Consider the following 19,824-nt stretch of genomic DNA (forward strand, 5'->3'; position numbering starts at 1 on the left):
TTTTAATATCTTGTTTTAGTCAACTGTCCCATTGCTTTGGCCAAAATACCCAACAACAACTTAGAGAAGGAAAAGTTTATTAGGCTCACAGTTTCAAAGGTCTTAGTCCATAGATGGCTGGCTCTCTTGCTCTGGGCCCAAGGTAAGGGAGCACATCATGGGAGAAGGTCCCTGTACTCAGATCATAGTGAAGTCAGGAAGTAGCAGGAGTGAGAAGGGGTCACAGGGAAGATGCATGCTTCCTAGGAAAGCACTTAGTTATCTACCTCTTCTAGCTATGCATCACCTGCCTGCAATTACCACCAGTCAGTCAGTCCCTTCAAAGTAGGATGAACTTATTAGTTTCAGCTCTCATAATCTAATCATCTGAAAGATGAATATTCCTACATTAAACAGGAGCTTTGGGGGGACTCTTAATTCAAACCATAACACTGATTTTACTCACTAGTACACTGGCAGTTATTCCTGATAATGTGCTATTTACCAGGAAATGTTTTAAGTTTTAAAAATAAAGTGGTGAACAAAACAAAATCTCAACCCTCACAGAACTTCAACAATAGAGACAATGACAATAAACTATAAACAGATGCATAATGTTAATTGCTATAAAGAAAAATTAAGCAAGATGAGATACTAGAGTGAGGTGAATTGGGAGTGATTTCATATATTTTTAGAAATGGTATTCTGAAGTAGAAGGAGCTAGCAGTGGTGTGGGGGTGGTGGGGTAGTGCTGGGACTTAATTGGAGCAGGTTGTGTTCCATGCTTTTGTGATAATGGCAGGGTGTAACCTTGTGTTGTATATAACTAAAAAGGGTAAATTTTAAAAAGAAACGGTATCCCAAGCAGCCTCTATGAATACATTGAAGACAGAGAAGAGTGAAATAAGAACACAGAGATCTGGGTGGTAGAGAGAGAGAGAAGAGCAAAGGAAAAGACCTTAAGGTAGGAACCAAACTGGCATTTTAGAGGGTGAGCAGAAAAGTCCTTGTGGTTGGAGTATCGCTACAAAAGGAAATGATGGAAGGAGGAAAATGTACAGTGGTCTTCAGGGATCAGACCAGGTGAGGTGCAGATTTTGTTTTGTTTTGAGTGTGAAAGGAAATATCAGAATGTTTGAGAAGAGAAATTGCATGATAAGAATAGTATGTGAAAGAGAGCCTTCTGGTTTCTATAGATAGAATAGAAGGCAGAACAAGGAGAAGAGAAGTGAGAAAATCATCTGATTTAAGAGGCTGATCACTTCAACTAGAAATTACAATGATGCGTCTTAATGATTGATTTGATATTATGTGTAAAGGAAATTTAAAAAATTAAAGATGATTGATAGGTTTTTTCTATTTAATAGTATTTGAACCAGTGCAATTCAGTCTTGGGAAGGAGATATTTTAAGGGGATAATCAATAATTAAATTTGAAGAATTCAGTTTGAAATAATTTGTCCTATGAGCTTGGAGAAGTCCTGACTGAAGTCTAAAATGAAAAGGGTAGAATTAGGGGAGCATCTGTATTCGATGATGATATGATTCAATGAGAAAAAAATTGAGATGGGGTGGTAAGAATAAAAGAGAACAGGTTTGAAGAAAGATGTATTTGGTTTGGGAATTGTTAAATTCCAGACTTCTGAGAGTCATCTAAGTGGAAAAATCCAAGAAGCTGCTAGGAAACCTTTGAAAAATTAGACTTTGGGATTTGAAGCACAATTTAGGAGAATCGTGGAAAGAGCCCAGAGACGAGGTAAATAAAATCTGAGAGCTGGACAAAGAATTTTTAGGTTAGTATCACCTGAATCACCTGAGACCCAGATGATCAATGGTACTATTGAAGGAAAAAAAGAATACTTCAAAAATGAAGGGAGTGGCCAACAGTTACAGAGATGCCAAGGAGAATGGTTAAGAGTCAACATCAGGCATGCAACCAATTGTTTCTGGGAATTAATGAAAAGTGCTCACAGGTTCCATCTCTTTTCTTTTTGGGGACTACCAGGGATTGAACTCAGGGGCAGTTGACCACTGAGCCACATCCCCAGCCCTATTTTGTATTTTATTTAGAGATAGGGTCTCACTGAGTTGCTTAGTGCTTCACCATTGCTGAGGATGGCTTTGAACTTGAAGTCCTCCTACCTCAGCCTCCTCAGCTACAGATATTACAGGTATATGTGCTTGGCAGGCTCCATCTCTTTGAGGAAGTTCTTTGTCTCCCTGGACCAAGCAAGGATGGAAATCAGCATTCATTGGTCATTTATAGCACTCTCATTGATGGATTCCATTGCATAAACTTTGTTATCATATTCAAGATACCAGGATGCAGGTGGGACACTCATAGCCAGGGACACTGTTGGTACCAAGAGCACTGAAACCCCATGCAAGCCTCCAACAAACCTTTATTTGTAATGGGCAGTTCTTGGCACCCCACTTACTTGCTTATGCTTGGTTTGTGTTCCTGAACTGAATAGGCTATACGACCACAGGTTTCTAAACTGGGGCATGTAGGAATAGGTTAAAGATTCCTAGCATTTGGCTGGGGAGTGACACGGCTACCAGGACTGTGCTGACAAGTGCAGGTCCCCTGGGTCCTGAGATGTATATGATACAAGGCCCCCTAGAGGGCAGCAAAGCCTCACAGGAGGGGGAGAAATGCCAGATCAGGGGCTCTTGAGGAGCTTGACAAAAGGAAACACAAGGGGGCAATGCACACATTCATGGAGAATGAAACAGAAGTTAAACATAGTGAATTAAATGTAGCCGACAAGATAAGAAGTAGAAAGGCCTAAGTTGTGCACCAGGCATCAAAACCACATGGTCTGGAAAAGAGAATAGTTGGCCAGATGTCAAAGAAAGCAGGATTCCCTGCTCAGTGATGGTTATTACCCCAGCAATAATGAACAGGTAGCATCTGTTGAGGACCATTATTTCCCACATGGCTAGATGACATTTTAAGAAAGGGACATATAAAAATGAATAAAATACTGTCCTTCCCACACATAACTCCTCTCCTCATAGTAGAGATACAAACAAATGTCAGTTAAGAGTTATAAGTATTTAAGTCTATGGAGGGGACACTAGAGGTACACAAAAAAAGAAGCAATTATATGGAAATCAGCATTCATTGGTCAGTTACAGCACTCTCATTGTTGAGAAGGGATTAAAAAAAGCCTCAAAGAAAGAAAACCAGATGATATAGATCCCGATTGTGGTGTTTCCTCTTTCCCCCTGTTTTCTATAGTTCTTCCCTGAAATACCATCTTTTTTTCCTTCTGATTAATTAATTCTTTCATTGAGAATGTTCACACCCCCTCTTTTTTTTCTGGTACCTGGGTTTGAACTCAGCGGATACTTAACTACTGGACCATATTCCCAGCCCTTTCTTCTTATATTTTTATCCAGAGACAGGGTCTTGCTGAATTGCTTAGGGCCTCACTAAGTTGCTGAGGCTGGCTTTGAACTGGCAATCCTCCTGCCTCAGCCTTCTGAGACACTGGTATTACCCATCTGTCTGTTTATTTTTGTTTGTTTCTTTCTACTTATGCTTAAAGGTGAAATTCCCTGTGGTATATCCATATGTGCACATAGTGTGATTTTTCAAAATTAATTCCTCATTTCTTCCCCTTTTCTGTCTCTCCTCTCTTGCTATCCTTCTTCTACTCTAATAATCTTCCCTATATCTTCTTTTGTTGTTTCAAGGGTTAAATTTTATAGAAAACAATTTATACCAAATTTGTGTGACACAAGGCAAATTCCAAATCATATTATACAATAATTCTATTTTTTTTACAAATAGATACCCAAATAAAGTATTTGATAAAATTATAAGTGGTGTTATTGTTGTTTGTTTTATATTCTAAAACTTATGCCTTTATGATATCTGATCCTCCCACCTTTTTTATTTGGTTTTGCTTAAGTTTCCACATATGAGAGAAAACACTCCACCTTTGATTTCCTGTTTCTGGCTTATTTCACGTAGCTTGATGTTCTTTATTTCCATCCATTTACCAGCAACTGCCATTCTTCTTTATGGCTAAGTAAAACTCCAGTATATGCACGTAGGCTGATTTCCCATATTTTGGGTATTGTCAAGAGTAACCCTGCCTTCTTTCTAGGCATGAAGGAGAAAGCTAAGACTTTCACTTCTCTTAGGCCCCTAGAAAGAAAGATAACAGAAAAACAACACATTATTTTTTCAGTTAACTGTTCATACCACTTATGCATTTAGCACATAATAATTGTGCATGGCATATTCTTAGACCAGGGTAAGTTCTAGTTCCACCATGACCTTTTCCATTTTAGTCCTAGTCTGATCTTTTCTTTCTAGCTACATGTAAGTGTTGTTACCTTCACAGTGGATTGATTCAGTGCTGTGTAACTGACTGTGGTGGTCATGCTTGCCATCCTAATTAGATTCTAAACTCCTTGTATTGTGAGGTTGTGAAGAATATTCTCTATGCCAGGTGTCTAGAAGGAGCACAATATGCATCTAAGTATATTCCTTATCGTCATAAGCACTTCATTTTGAATTCCCACTCCAATACTCATCAACTATGTCATTCATAGTTCTCCTTTAAATAAGGTCATAATAATAATCTCAGGGTTCCAAGGATAGTTGATACAATGTATGGGAAGCTCCAAGTGCAGTACCTATCACGTATGCTTGCTCTTCTTCCTTCTCTTCTTTATTCATTGCCTTCTACTTGATTTATTGAATTTTATTTTATTTATTTTTCAGTACTGGAAATTGAACCCAGGGCCTGGAGCATGCTGAGCAAGTACTTAACCACTGAGCTACATTCCCAACTTCCATTTGATTTGTTTAATTGAGTTTTATTTTCCTAATAGTCATCCATTTGGTAATTTTGGTTATTTTCTTTAATCTAGTATTTTAGAATACAAACCTTAATTAGACTTCAGTAATTCAAATATGTGGTCTATCTTTGTTGCATTTAACCATCTGACTTTGAGCAAGCTAACTAACCAATCTTTGCCTCAGTTTCTTTATCTGAAGCATTAGGATGATAATAGCAACTGTATCACAATATACTTGTGAGATTACATGTTAAAATCTATATAAAGCACCAACTGTATGAGATAAGTGCTATTGTTTCCATTGTCCAACTGGATTTTAGGAAAGTTTTATTAATTGTTCAAAATCATGCAACTAATAAGTGGCATTGCTGGGAATCAAATCCATATTAATTAACTCCAAATTCAGAACATTTTTCCATGATATATTATTGCCTAACTTGAGTGAATTAAAATCCACTCAATTTAGAAAAATTTGGAGTTATTGTATATGTATCTATATGTGTGCATTTGTGTATAATTATATGGAGATACAAGTATTGTTGTTTGTGTGTGTGTGTGTGTGTGTGTGTGTGTGTGTGGATGAGAGTGATACAGAGAGAACCCTCCATATTTATAGGTACTGCATCTATAACCAACTATAGTTTGAAAATATTTGAATGAAAACTATCTATTACAAATATATATGGATGTCTTTTTCTTATAATCATTCCATGAACAACATAGCATAACAATTACACAGAATTTAAATTTTATCAGGTATTATAAGTCATCTACAGATTTGAAGTATATGGAAGAATATACATAGTTTATTTGCAAATACCACACCCTTTTATATGAGCGACTTAAGCACCTTATGATTCTGTTTTCTACAAGGGATCTTGGAAATATTCTCTTGCAGATACCAAGGTATGACCACCTACATATATTGGCCTCTCACACTCATCCATGATGAACTCCTGTAGATCACATTTCAAATCCTAGTTCAGTGCATGGCACATAAGTACTTAAGAAACACTATTAGAGGTTGCTTTAGGAATCTCCCATTTTGAACTTAAAATCATCTCACTTCCATTTACTGTGATGAATATTTCATTTATTGTGACAGATGTTTGCTTAGAAGTAACAAAATTAGTAAATCCATCTGTTGTAACTATGTGTGATGATAGCATAAAACAGTATCCTAAAGCCAGGAAAAAATATAATCCCCTTTATTATAACAGTACTCTTGAAACAATGAGTTCAAGAATATAATGAAGTGGTAAGGAGTCTGTCATCATAGAGTTGTGATTTTAGCCCCCTCCTTCCAGTCCAGTGAAGTAGAGATGAGTCTTTTGGATCCAGTGGAAGCACACAGCCTGGTGGGCCAGGACTTGCCTCTCTCTGACAGGCATCGTTCCCAGGCTTGGCCACCTTACCACTAAGCATGCCTCCTCTCCTTTGCTCTTCACTCCTCACACATGTTGACAGGACATCCAAACTTCCTCCCCCTACCCCTCCCTCACCTTGTTTTTGTCAAAATCCAGTGATTTTTAAATCTGAGAAAATGAGAACTAACCTTCTTTGCAAAATTTTTAAACACATTTTATTTGTTTGTAAACAGAAACAGGAAATTTTTAAAAAAGGAAGAAAAGTGCCTTTGTGTGTTGCATTAGGACAGGAGGTTGAAGGTGAGGGGGAAGGAGGATGTCAAACAGAAGAACCTTGATGAGATAGGAGAACCAGACAGTGAACTTCTGTGCACCAAAGGAGGGACCAGATTAGATGGAGTTAGATTTGAGTAAGTAGTAGGACTGGCCTGTGATCAATCTTGTTTTTACCACGTTCTCAGTTGCAGCAATGCAAAACACATCTGTAGAATTGCTGCTATTTACCAGGCCCATCTCTCCCTCCACCATACCCTTGCCAGGCTCTAGTAGTCACTTTTCTACTCTTAATTTGTATAAGATGAACTTAAAGCTTCTACAAATAAGAGAATGGGAACATATAGTACCTTTCTTTCTATGCATAGCTTATGTCACAACATAATGTCCTCAAGGCTCATCCATGTTGTATCAAACAATAGGATTTTATTCTGTGTGTGTGTGAGAGAGAGAGACTTTAGATTGAACCCCAAGCCCTGTGCACACTAGGCAAGTGCTCCACTATAGAGCTGCATCCACAACCTTTCTACTATTTCATTTTGTAACAGACCTGGCTAAATTTCCCTGCTGGCCTTGAATTTGTAATCCTCTTGCCTCAGCCTCCCAAGTGGCTAGGATTGCAGTCTTGTGCCACTATGCCCGGCAATTACATTCTTTTTTATGGCTGAATAATAATCTATTGTATATCAGCCTGTATGACCTAACATTCATATGATTTGGTGAACTTTATTTAAGAAAGAAAATGATCTCAAAATATAAACACAAAAATAGAAATGGAATCATTTCTGAAATAAGTCCTAAGATGCCAGCAACTTTTAGTTAATGCTTTCTCAAATGATTCTTGAGCTGATACTATTCTCCTATGGAGACCTTCCCTCTAGTTGACCTTTAGTTCCTCCCTGAAAATCTTTTCCTTTAAGAATGTTGTGTAAGCTTGTAAAGCACCTTAGGACTGTTTTCAAAATCTGTATCTTCCTGGGTTTCTATTGATTGTGAAACAAGTAGAAATGTTGAGGGAAAGTACACAGCAAAAAGGCAATGACTTAAGATGATTCATCTCTGAAAACAACTCTCCTCATAAACAGGATTAAGATTCATCCTTTGGGAATTCTCTGGAAGCTAAATGAAAGGCTTTATTCAATACAAAATTTAACACATTTCATTATTTTCTACACTCTAATTTATTAAACTATTCTCCAGTGGGTTTTTTGTTCTTGTTTTGCTTCTGACATTTTCTATAATACTGAAGGGAAAATCTTTGTGCAAAAACCTTCAAGCTTCTGTTGAATTATTTTCTTAGAATGAATTCCTATGAATAGAATTACTGGGTCAATATAGCTGATTCTTTACATTTTAATTGATTATTTGCATTGCTTCCCCACCTGTCAATTTCTACCTTCCTTTTGTTTTTATAGAGCACAGCTTAATATGTTTCTTGGCAGCTTCTCAAATACTTTCAAACTTATGTTCACTTCTGACATTGTTTTATGGGACTATTAATCATGCTCAATTTTGTTTTTAATCTGAAACCTTTAAATGAATCAATGTGGCATTTCAAGTCTGGGCAAAGGATGTGTTTCAGTGTGTGTATGGATGCTACAAGATCCGTTGGCATATTTAGTAAACCATTACAATGTATTTACTTATGAATAGAAGTTTGAGTAATGGGACTGAAGTAGGGTATTACGTGGCAATATCACATTATAATAGTGAAGTTTTAAAATTTGGTTTTATTCTTTCTTTGTAAACTGAAGATCCATAATGACTTTTCTTCTGCCTTCATCTGGAGTGTTTTGATCAGTTTTACTAGAGGGTTGACTTTCAGCTCTTTTGGTGACACATTCCAGCTCTTGAAGTCTACTGCCTGTCCATCATCTGATTCACACCACATCTCACGCATCACACTGGTGGTGAGCTCATCTCAGCAAGATCCCTTTCCCAGCCCTCTGCTTGCTGGTGTATTCCTGTCTAGGTAAATTCCAGGCAGTGGAATGGCATTCTGTTTGCATGTTAGCAGGGAGCCTGGAGGGTGATTTATTCTACTTGGCCATTATGTAGTCAAATTTGACCTTTTAAAAAATAAGTTTACATTGTGCTCAAAACCTAGCTCCACTAAGTACACACTATTACCTTCATATATGACCTTTTTGGTCTCTCCAATGTGATATCAGACTATTTAAATAAAGAGGGGTTTTTTTTTAAGCATAAAATGAGGGGCAGGGAGTAAGATGTTAATAAAGAGCACAGGATTTGGAAATAAAACAGCTGATTTCAAGTTCCACTTCTGTGACTTACTACCTATGGGGCTTTGACCAGCATAGAAAACGTTTTCAGTCATGGGTGCCTTATTTAAAAATGGGGATAACAATTACCCTGTGAGTTTCTTGAAGAAATTTTATATGACATAAATTCTAAGTCTTAAATTATGTTTAGCATAACAGTTCTACATATCTGAAATAAACTCAACTGGAAAGAATTATAAATCTTCAGTGAAGACTATTGAAACATTATTAGTTACTTTGAGCAACACATTATTGGTGAATGGGATAATGAATAAGTGAAAGAAGGACAACATTGTCTATTTTAGCATGTAGTAAACATAATAAAGCTGTAATTACAGTTACAGGTAGTTAAGAAGGGTCACCTCCAAAAGCAAAGATGAGCTTCCCAATCTGTATTAATGCCATTTTTACTCCATGCTAAATACAAAAACTACCTGAAAACTACAAAAATTCTAAGGCATCTCTTGCATTATTGGAATGAATTTTATTGTTGTTTCTTTTGTTTTTGTTTTGTGTGTTTGTGTGTGTAAAAGCTCTTACCAAAAGAGGTTTGTTTTATTTTTAATAAATGGAGGTTATTAGGCAGTGTTTAGAGGGGCATGCAAAAGAGGGTTGGGGATAAAAGCTTATGAACATGAAAAATATAGCTATTTTAAGTCAGTTTTATGAAGGATTTAAATGATGAATTGGCAATCAGTCTAACAGAAGACCTTTAAAAATATGTCAAGGATCCTTTTGTAAGCAACTGAATAATCATCAATAATTTATTATTCTATTAATACTATTTTAATTTAAGCTGCACAGCAGTATTTTGGTTATGCAATTCAGTTCACAAACAAGCACAAAATATTTTGCATTGACCTGTGGAGTGTCATTCAATGATGGATACTTCAGAAGGATTCTCTTCTGAGGAATTTTTCTTTGGTAAAATAAAGACTTCCCAGTCTGGCTTTGTCTGATGCTTTAGCTTCTTTAACAAAGACTTAAATGTTCTTTTCCTCTCTTCTTTATGACCTATATCTAAAGTCACTTGGGCACATGCCTTTTTTTTTTTTTTTTGCTTTCTCCCAATATTCTATGAGCTCTACAAGGAAGGACCTACAGATTATGTATCTCTATAGCTGAAGTACAAAGTCCATTGCCTAGAATTTATTAGATGCTCAACTAATGTCCACTGTACAACTAACCCATTATGTTCATTGGCCCTAATGTAATGAACCATCTTTATTTAAATGGGATAATGAATAAGTGAAAGAAGGACAACATTGTCTATTTTAGCAAGTATTTTAACATTTTAGGATTCATAATTATCTTGATTTTATCATATTTTGTTTTATATAACTTTTGAGACAGCAGGAAAAGAAACTAAAAAGAATGTGAATGTATTGGTGTTAGCAAATCTTATGACAGTAACTCATTTTATCATTGCCTGTCAAATACTAAGAACATGGAAGAAGTAGAATCATATCAGGGTCCAGTTTTATAAGAGAAAACATCAGGTCTTAGGTCCCTGAAAACTCTACAAGCAGTTTTGTAACTTTGGTGAAGTCAGTTAAGTAAGTTCCTTATTTGGCAAACGGAAATAGCAAAGCTTCTTAACCTACTCCACAGATTAAACATGAAAAGTAAAGAGAGTATTTTATCTCAAAATACTCATGGAAGTATAAGGATTCATCTTGAGGTACCTTGTAGCAGACAGATGTTGAGAATCTCATTACTAATTTACATGAAATACCTAATATGCTCCAGGAGAGGTGAAGTGTCAATTCTGATACCAAGGCCTTTTGAACCATATTCCAAGACATACTCAATTCAACACTGACTCTCAAACTTCAGTTTAATGATTATGGGAGACTCTCTTACAAAAGGAACATAACTTCTTTCTTTTGGTTTGCCAGTGTCTAATAAATATTCAGATATAGTATCACTCTGTGAAGGTGGGCTAGTGACAAGATTTAATTAAAAAAAAAACATGACAATAGAATCAGCACATTATAATGGCTAAAGTGTGGGTTCTAAACTTTTACTCTCTTTTTTCAAAACCCACCCCAACTATTTAACTGTCTTGATCAGTTTACTTAATTTTTATAATTTTAGGTTTCTTCACTAGTAACATGGAAATGAAAATAATAGAGACTCTGCCATAGAGCTATTCATCAGATTAAATTTAAGTAAAGTTCTAGTACAGTGGCTGATACATGTATGCAATAAATAAATTCTGATTTATTGATTGGTACTCATCTTTTTTCAGATGCTAGGAACTGCATTCCTTTCACCATTGACTATTAGATGTGATGAATTCACTGATTAATATGCAATGCTAAAGGGTGGATTACATATGGTTTAACCAAGAAGTAACAAATTCATCTCCAATGTTTTCCATCTCCCTTCATAATAACATAATAAGGATTGCAGTTCAGCCATTGCACTGAGAAGCAGGATTCCCTGTTTTGGCATGGGGTGCCCCTCTTTGTGGTCATGGCTCTTCCTCAGCCTAGTGTTTAAGCACACAATCACGTCTTTCTGTTTGCTCCTGTCCTTGTTCATGCTCACCAGGTACAAAGACAGGAGACTGGCCCAGCACAAGTCGGAAATAGAGTGTTTCACCCCCAAAGGGAGTATGGGGAATGGTGGGAGAGCAACAATGAGCAGGTAAGCAAAATTGTGAGTGGCCTGAGGTGGTGTGAAATAAATGTATGCAAGCTAGAGGAACAAGTGGCTCCCTGGACTGTGTCTTGCTGAACATCCCATAACGTGTGTCCAAACTGGGCCGCCATTGGGTTTCTGTGTTGTTTGATTGGCAAAACCCAGGCCATCCTAATGTAAAGGAATGGGAGCCTCTTGTCCCAGGTGCTGCTGTTTCTCAGGGTTGTGCGCTTTGCATGTCTGAAGCCTTAGCTAACAGTCAGTTTTCTCTTGGGTTTTAACTTATTGATCAAATGGTTCTGGAGTTTGCAAAGTGGAAGAAATTGGAGGAAATTTACATTCCAGGACTATAAAGAAAACTTAAGAAAACAAATGCAAAAGTTTAGAACTGGTTTTGAGGGAAGGACTGCAATTAAAGGACCATGCCAGCCCCTGATCCTAAACAAGCCTGGAAATTAATCTATGTTAAATATAACAACATCTCAGAGCCAAGGGCAAATACCATGCCAAACCAGTGGACTGTAGGGGCAAGAGAGTTTTCTTGAAATGAAATCAGGAAAGCTAATCCTCCTCTAACTACTGTAGCTTTGCTGCTCCTTGACTTCCTTGTGTTGGTGGTAAACACTCCCTGTCGCTGCGCTGTGCATGTTCCTTCATACCAGGCATTTCCAACTGTGTTGTACCCAGTGAACTGGGGTATTTGGAACTGTAAGCATCAACTGAGCTGTGTTGCATGAAGTGAACGTGCTTTTTTTTGCATGGGACTGGGTTTCAAGGAAAGGGCTCTCAAGACAAAGGCCATCAAGGTTGTCATTAAACAAACAGTTCCAGAATGCTAAAAGAGACTTAAATTGAGAAGTCACTCACCAGAAATCAAGCCTCCACTTCTAATTTATTGTGGTATTTCCCAATCCAGCTGTGGTACAGAGGTATGGAGGGAAAATGTTGCAAATCAACCTGGATTAGAGAAAAGAGGAAGGCCAGGAGAGAGTGTGTACATGTGCTGTTTGCATGTGCTGAGAGCATCAAGCCGCATAACAAGAAAATATTTGAATCCTGTTCAAATTTTACCCCCAAACATGTGTTTGCTTCCTCAGTGGTGGGCTCCTTCCTTTTTTCAAAATAATGACTCACTTTTTCCAAGAAACTCTGCATTGCACAGCTGCTGTGGAACTATTCACAAGACAGTCTTGTGAAAATGGTTCTCAGAGAAGTGCAACATACATAACTTGAATGATCCTTCATCACAGCCCTGGCTAAGTTTAGCCAACTTTGTTCATGGCTTCCAGAGACAAAGCACTGAGAGAGTGTGTACCCTTGCAAGCACATATGTGTGTATGATTGGTATACTATTGGCCTTCTGCAGCAGTCCTTTTATACAGCTGTCTTAGGATGTCAAAATATCTGGAAGATGGGCCTCAATGGACCAGTTTGTGGGACTAACTGAGCAAGACTCCTGTTAATTTAAGTATGACAAAGTGACAGAAAAATCAGGCAAACAGCATTGATGTAAGGTGGACAAAGTGAAAGAGAATGCATCAAGTGAGAGCTCCAGCGCTCTGTGCAGAGTAACTTCTGATTTGAAGATTAAAACTAGAGTTTCTGAACCTAACACAACTAGCTGCCAATCAAAGATACTAGGAAAAAATCATGAGTGATATAATCCAGGCATCTGTCCTCAACAAGTTTCCTAGATCATTTCAATTTAGTCAGAGCAATAAACTGATATTTCAAAACAATCATTTATCTGGGCAACAACATGGGCTGTTTGTGGCAAGCACTAGGTCTTGATTATACCATGCAATGTTCTTAGGAGTGTTTAGTTAATGCTTAGAATGCTCACATCTGAACTTCCAGAGACTGGATTTGCTCAAGGTTGTCTTAACTGAGAATGGGGGTAGGGGTACAGAGAGAGTTTTATACAAAGTGAAAGGAACCCCAGATCAAACAGACCAAGCTTCTTTGACTCAGGTTCAGATCTACAAAGGTAGCCAATTCAATATATCTACTCCAGAAATGGTCCAATTTCTTCTCTAATAGCAAGACATCATTTAACTTTTGTTTCCTCACATTTTGGGGATATAGTCAAGGTAAAGGCAAGACTTATTACATTGACATATCCTGGTAGGAAAGAAGGGAATGGTGTGTGCTATAATAAAAAACACTTTGTTGAAGTAATGACTTCAATCCCACGAATAAGCAAAGCTAATTGGGAACAAATGATCCTTTCTTTCTAATTTCTCATGTCCTTAGCAATCAATAAAACCACATACACATACCACACACACACACACAGAGAGAGAGAGAGAGAGAGAGAGAGAGAGAGAGAGAGAGAAATGAAGAGAAGTCCTTCAGTACTCTAAATCAACTTCCCCCTTAAAGAAGAGAGAAGGCCTGGAGACATACAAACAGACCAAAATTCACAAAGCCTTTGCATTTTTATTTTTTCTAGCTTCATATTTATTCATATAATACACATGCATTTGTTCACATATATACACACAATGACATTTAAACAAGAGAAATAAGTTTAAATTAAAGATTAAAAGAATATATGTCAAGGAGACAACTTTTATGAAAAAAAGTGTATTACAGAGTTGCAGAAGTTAATCCTAATTTACTTACTCTGGAATTGAAGAGATGGAACAAGGATAAGTGTATGCATATGAGATGTTTATAGATACTTTTAGTATTATGCGACAATTCTTTCTTTCTTATACATCCCCACACCTTTGCTAATTGCCTTTCCAGAACACCCAGTTCCAGGGAAAGACAAAGTGAACCTCAAGTAATCACAGAACACCTGGAGTGTTGCTCTGTATCTCATGGGCCTTAAGTTTACTATGATGAAAATGTGGAACAAACAGGACTCTGTGAATTCAGGTGTGGTGTAACTGTCCCAGAGTCAAGTTGGCTAGTACTAGTAAAACCTTCCTAGAAGTCTTATACTGTATCTTATCTCTGTCCAGTTTCATAATTATGAAGAATTTTGTATTTTTGTCTCCTACTGTATAGTTGCCTGTATCTTCTCACTAACCTTGAGATTTTTCAGGCAAAAAAAAATTAATCTTGTTCACTTATGTTTTCTAAATTCAAAACTGCTCTGGGTCTATTCTTTCAGTCAATCAACCAGTCAATAAAAGAAGAAGAACCTTTCTGTAGGTAGGCGGCACTGTTTTAAGGACCATGGTATATTCAGAGAAGGACACAATAATCTCCATCCTAAAGGTACTTACTTTCTTAATAAAGAAAAAAAAAAGTCTAATAGAGGCTGTAGGAGAAATGGTTACATTAAGATGTTCAATCTGTGATCTGGATAATATAGGCTAGATTTGGAGAGGAGAGAAAAGGAGAAGTAACATGACACACAGTTACAAGATCACATTTCAAGAATTCCAAGAAGAAAATTTCACAAACTATTCTAAGGAACACTAGACCAGGTGCAGGGTGGGTGGGAAGCAGGGAAGCCAGTAGGGATGACAATGGCAGAGCCCACACCACATGCTATCTGCCCTTAAGAGACTCTCAGTGAATGCTTACATAATAAGTCTTGAGAAATTAATTTTGTTTAACCTAATTGATCTTGTAGCCATGTATTCAAGTCATCTGTTGTCCTTCTTTTTTTATACATCTTATAATAAATCCTTGAAATCTTACAGCAATTTCCCAAAGAAATCTTTCACAAGATGGCAAAATCTCAGTCTAGCTGAAGTTTGGTGATTGCAATAGAAATCATTGACTTTACCAAGTGTCACAAACATAAACCAAGTCCCTAATTCCCTTTGCTTATTTTTCTAAAAGAATCACTAATTACTGAGAGTATATTGCATTCATGTGTTATTAAATTTGGCAATCAACTCTTCAGCCTATGAAAAGCACATGACCCTCTGTCTCAATCTCTGTTCAAGCATCTTCTTGCCTAACACCCTTTAAATTGAGAAACAGAAGGGCTGGTCAAAACCTTCTTGAGGCTGCTTCCCTCCACTGTCAAATATGTATTTGGCAAATATTTCACACACACAAACACATGTGCGTACACACACACAGTTTTTGTAAATAACTCAGTAGTTATATATATATATATATATATATATATATGACTATTTGTATATTTGTATTTGCTTTATTTGAAACAACAGATTTATATCTTATGATTTCCTGTTTTAAAAAAAAAGCAAATATACTTTATTTGACACAATAGATTATAGCTTCTGATTTCCTGTGAAGAGGAAGAAGAAAATCAAAATAATTTCTGATATAACAAGTGCCAAGCCAAAAAGGGAGCAGCCTGCCACATAATCAGCAAGTTCAAACTTGTCTGCATTAAGATAAGAATGTGTGAATTTTGAAGGATGCTTTCTACTTTTAGTCTCACCTCAAGATATAGATAATATCTTGCAGTTGGGTCCACTTATTCTCATTGTTGTATTCATATTAGGTGGGTAATCTAAAATATAGGCAAAAGTTATTGAACAAAACTGAGTGCTCTAAAAATTTAAATTGATCATTTCATCTAATTCCATGTGTCATGAGTCATTTTGAACTGATTCAACTCAAGTTTATTTATTTTTAAAACATTTATTCATTACTTATGCCTAAGTCAGAGTGTCTTATACTGGAAATTCAAGGAGAGATTAAATAGGCTTTCTATACCTAACCTTTTTTTACTGTTGTACTTCATATTCCTTGGATTCATTTTGGAGCACTGCTCTGTCATTTATTTTGACTTGGGTAACTTGGTTTAGTTCCATAACCTAAGTTTTCACATCTAAAATGCAGGTTAGTTTTATAGGGCTGTGGCTTCCATGATACTGAGGTAGTAATGAACCCCACCAACCTCTGATTCTTGCTATCACACTGGAAAGATTTCAGACATGTTGTTCAGAATAACGGGCATGAATTGATTAGAAGGGATAGGAAAGGGAGAAAGAGGACACGCTCAAGGAAGAGAGTAGGTTTTCTTAAAGAGAGGAATAGTGTGGCTCTCCTGCCATTCAGTTTTATTGAGAGTCCCTGGGGAGTTTCCTGAGTTCCCCAGGTCCATCTCTTGACTTTTGACCAACAACAGGATAACATCAGACTTTCAAATCCCCACTGCCATCACAACTCTAAATCACTTTGACTCATGCTGACTGGCTCTAATTCGTACCTGTTCTTAGGGATTTTGTAGTAAGGGGCAATTATCCTCATTTCCCTGAGTTCTGGGATCTCTTATCTGTGTCACAAAAGTCCCCCCCCTTCAGGGTAACTTTTGTTCTCATCGGCATTTCAGATCTTCAGTTCTCCTACAGATAATAAGTTGTTTGCAGAGCAATGTAACTTATCCTGTGGACTTAAGCCAGGCAGTGCTGCAGGTAAATTACTTTTTAAAAGTGAAAACGTGAGGGTAAGCACAGTGGGCCTTTGCTGTAGAATTATTCCCTTAACTTCATGTTCCCACCACTCACATTTGTCTATGACCTATCAGTTAATGCCTGTCTATACCAAACATTCAAGATGGTAGAATTAACTTCATTCACTGAAACTCCCTGCCCAACTGCTCTGCACCTGGCCCCACACTGAGTACAGAAGATACTCAAAGCTGACATCTTTAGGGTGTTCCAGATATGGTGCAGAGTTGATTTTTAAATACCTAATTCAATTTGAAAAGTGCCATATCAGAAAGCTGTTGTGAATGTCAAATATGATAATATAGGTGAAAACACCTTATGAGCAACAAAGTTTTATTCAAATGGGAGCTATTATTCTTTTGGGACCCTTCTTTGCCACCAATTCATTTCCATCTTTTATGCAAGGTTTAAATGGAGCTGAATTCCTCCACATAGTTTTCCTGGCTGCACAGGCCCACAGATATAAAACATATGTATCTTGTTCTCTCTCACTAAATTGTAATCTGAGACTTTATAATGATGACTGGAAAACGATCATTTCTGTTTTGGGAAAAACACAAATAAACTAAAACTCCTTCTAGTCTTAATTGGAACACTTATACTAAAGACTAGAACTCAAAATTTAGGATAAGAGGTAGCTTAGTTTTAAGCTTTGAGTTGAGATAACTGAATTATGAATTAAAGGAAAGCGCTTAATTTAGGAAAGAAAATGCTGCAATGACTCAACAAAATGCCCAAGCTTAATACCTGCTCCTGTGTCACATTCTTCTTTGTTAAAATGAGTTCTCTTTATGAGCACTCTTGGAGGAGGTAGTCCTGTACTCGTGCCATTAGGCACTTTAATAACCCACCCAGGATGGACATGTAACATTTCCAAAAGGCTTTCTGTTGCTATTAAACCAAAAATTAGTTACCACAGGGGTGAGTTATCCTCCTTGCACAACCATTTTATTGGGGATTAAAGGTCTGGTAAGAAATATTTTCTGGGGCAATTTTAAAAGTGTGCAGCCACTGCTACTAAGAGAAAGATGAAAATCCATCTCATAGGGCTGAGGGAAGGGCTTCATGGGATTTGGCATACAGAATTAATGACTTTGTCATATTTTCAATGTATAATAAATTAAATGAATTTTGTTATTCTATATTATTTTAACATCCCCAGTATATAGACCTCATTAAGCCCCACTTTATTTGGAAATTTCCTTGAAACTTCTTTCCCCAGTGGCAAGTTTCTCTGGATTCCTCTAATATCAACAATAAAAACCCAATGGTCAAAAACAAATGTCTTTTCTTTCACAGTAGTTTTCCTATTGGTTCATTCTTTCCATCCTCATTTTTGGCACACTCATTAGCATCTTAACATTGTATCCCTATATTATCAGAACAACCTCTTTAATCTTCCCCAGATTGCACTATTTTGCCTAAGACAATTTTCCCTATTCCTCAATCTCTAAAGAACTAATTAACTTAAAAAATATATAAATTTGGTCTTAACATTTTCCTGAAGGAGGATCAGGACTAGAGTTAGATGGGAAATAGCATCCATGGATGAAGCTGGTTGAATGTTTACAAAGATGATGGCATTGTGCCTGCATCCTAATTGTCTGCTGAGCTAATGATCAAAAATATAAACATTAAATAACAGAATTTCAATGGCTTAGGAATAACAAAAAGAAGACATGGTTATTTCTTCATTTATTTATCAAGAATGTAGGTTTTATTCATATCTAATAATCAGCCTGCTTTTGTGGTCTAATATATTCAACCATGTATGCATTCCAGACACTGAGGAGAAACACAGAGTTATTATTAAGGGATTATTCAAATAGAGAAAGAGAGAAGGGGGAAGTAGATCTTTATAGATTGGGGGTAGTGTAATAGCAAGAATTTTTATAGAAGACAATATAGTCTAACCTGTACCTTCCAATACTTTAGCATCTACTATATCCCGATAGTCAAACTGGGCCCATGGTTATCTTTTTGAACCTAGTGGATTTTCTCTCTTGAACATTCCTTGTGGATTTTTGTCACTGTCACTGCTATCTTTCATGGAGGGCAATGTCTATCACTCTCTTTGTACATCACCATCGTCTATCAATTATTCAAAGCCTGGATGCATGCTGTCCCCTATTGGAAGGTACCTTTCTCTGACCACTCCTGCTAGAAATGGTTTTCCCCTCTTATGAAATTTTGACTCCCTCCTGATATGTCCCGTTAGAGCCCAATGAACTGATTCCTTGTTTGCATGCTTCACTGCCATACTTCAGTTTCCCTGTTTTTAGCATTCTTCCACCTGTCCATCTGCTTCCTCCTTTCAATGTCATAAGGATAAACAACCTCTCCGTCAAAATACTGTGAACACCTAATAATGTTAGCCTTCTGCACCTGTCTTCTCTCTTTAACTCCATCTTACCCTCCTTGAGAGCTGTCTCATACATCAGTAATTTTCATTCACAGTATTAAAAAGCATTCATGAATAAAAATCGTTTGCAAAGTTAAAACATATTATTTGTTGTTATTAGTTTAAATGACAAACTTTTCAAAATAGTACAGATATAAAGTTATCCAAAAAACATATTATTGGAATTCTAAAATGAGTCAGAGACAAAATGAGAGAATTAGAACATCCATGGGAAAAGTGTTTTTTATTGCATTACAGCATGAAAGAGAAAAAAAGGCTGAGAACTGTCAAATAATATTAATTTATATGGTTGTAGGCTTCAAGTGCCTCCATCATTGAGACATCCAATCATTATCTCTGACAAACACTGTTACCTAATGAACTTGTGCTATTTGATTTAATGGCCACAAAAAGATGTAGAGTGCTTTCTTAAGCATATGAGTAAGCGTATGATTAAGAAGTCCAGAAACATTGGGCAAGAGAGACTATAAATAAAATGACTGGCTTACCTAGTTTAAACACATATCATCTCCAGATATCATCTGAGGTTTTCTTCTGTGGATTAAGGAGGTCTAACTTCAAAAAGAAAGTATGGACAGTGTAAATTGTAATTATAAATCAGGAGATGGCATTAGTCTCACTTTGCCATTTGTTAACTCTGTAACTGTT

At 36.7% G+C, this 19,824-nt stretch overlaps 1 protein-coding gene and 1 long non-coding RNA gene across 5 annotated transcripts in view; one reads left to right on the forward strand and one right to left on the reverse strand.

Annotated features, from left to right (window-relative positions):
* The window catches only part of Grm5 (glutamate metabotropic receptor 5), a 464,549-nt gene that overhangs the window by 433,994 nt on the left and 10,731 nt on the right, over positions 1-19,824 (forward strand). For 2 of the 3 annotated variants that reach the window (XM_046439400.2, XM_058577374.1), the window contains exon 9: positions 11,275-11,370. The exons of the other annotated variant lie outside the window; for it this stretch is intronic. In XM_046439400.2, coding sequence (XP_046295356.1) covers positions 11,275-11,370 — 96 coding nt within the window. The remainder of the gene's footprint in view (positions 1-11,274; positions 11,371-19,824) is intronic. 3 annotated transcript variants of the gene reach the window in all.
* The window catches only part of LOC124089397 (uncharacterized), a 26,264-nt gene continuing 6,440 nt past the window's right edge, over positions 1-19,824 (reverse strand). For both annotated transcript variants that reach the window (XR_006850729.2, XR_009226263.1), the window contains exons 3-4: positions 19,665-19,731; positions 1-4,137 (exon numbers count right to left, since the gene is read on the reverse strand). This is a non-coding gene — a long non-coding RNA (uncharacterized LOC124089397). The remainder of the gene's footprint in view (positions 4,138-19,664; positions 19,732-19,824) is intronic.

This window comes from Marmota monax, unplaced genomic scaffold, assembly GCF_021218885.2.
Source record: "Marmota monax isolate L192 unplaced genomic scaffold, Marmota_monax_Labrador192_F-V1.1 WCK01_AAM20220418_F8-fsc00096, whole genome shotgun sequence".
Classification (NCBI taxonomy): Eukaryota; Metazoa; Chordata; class Mammalia; order Rodentia; family Sciuridae; genus Marmota; species Marmota monax.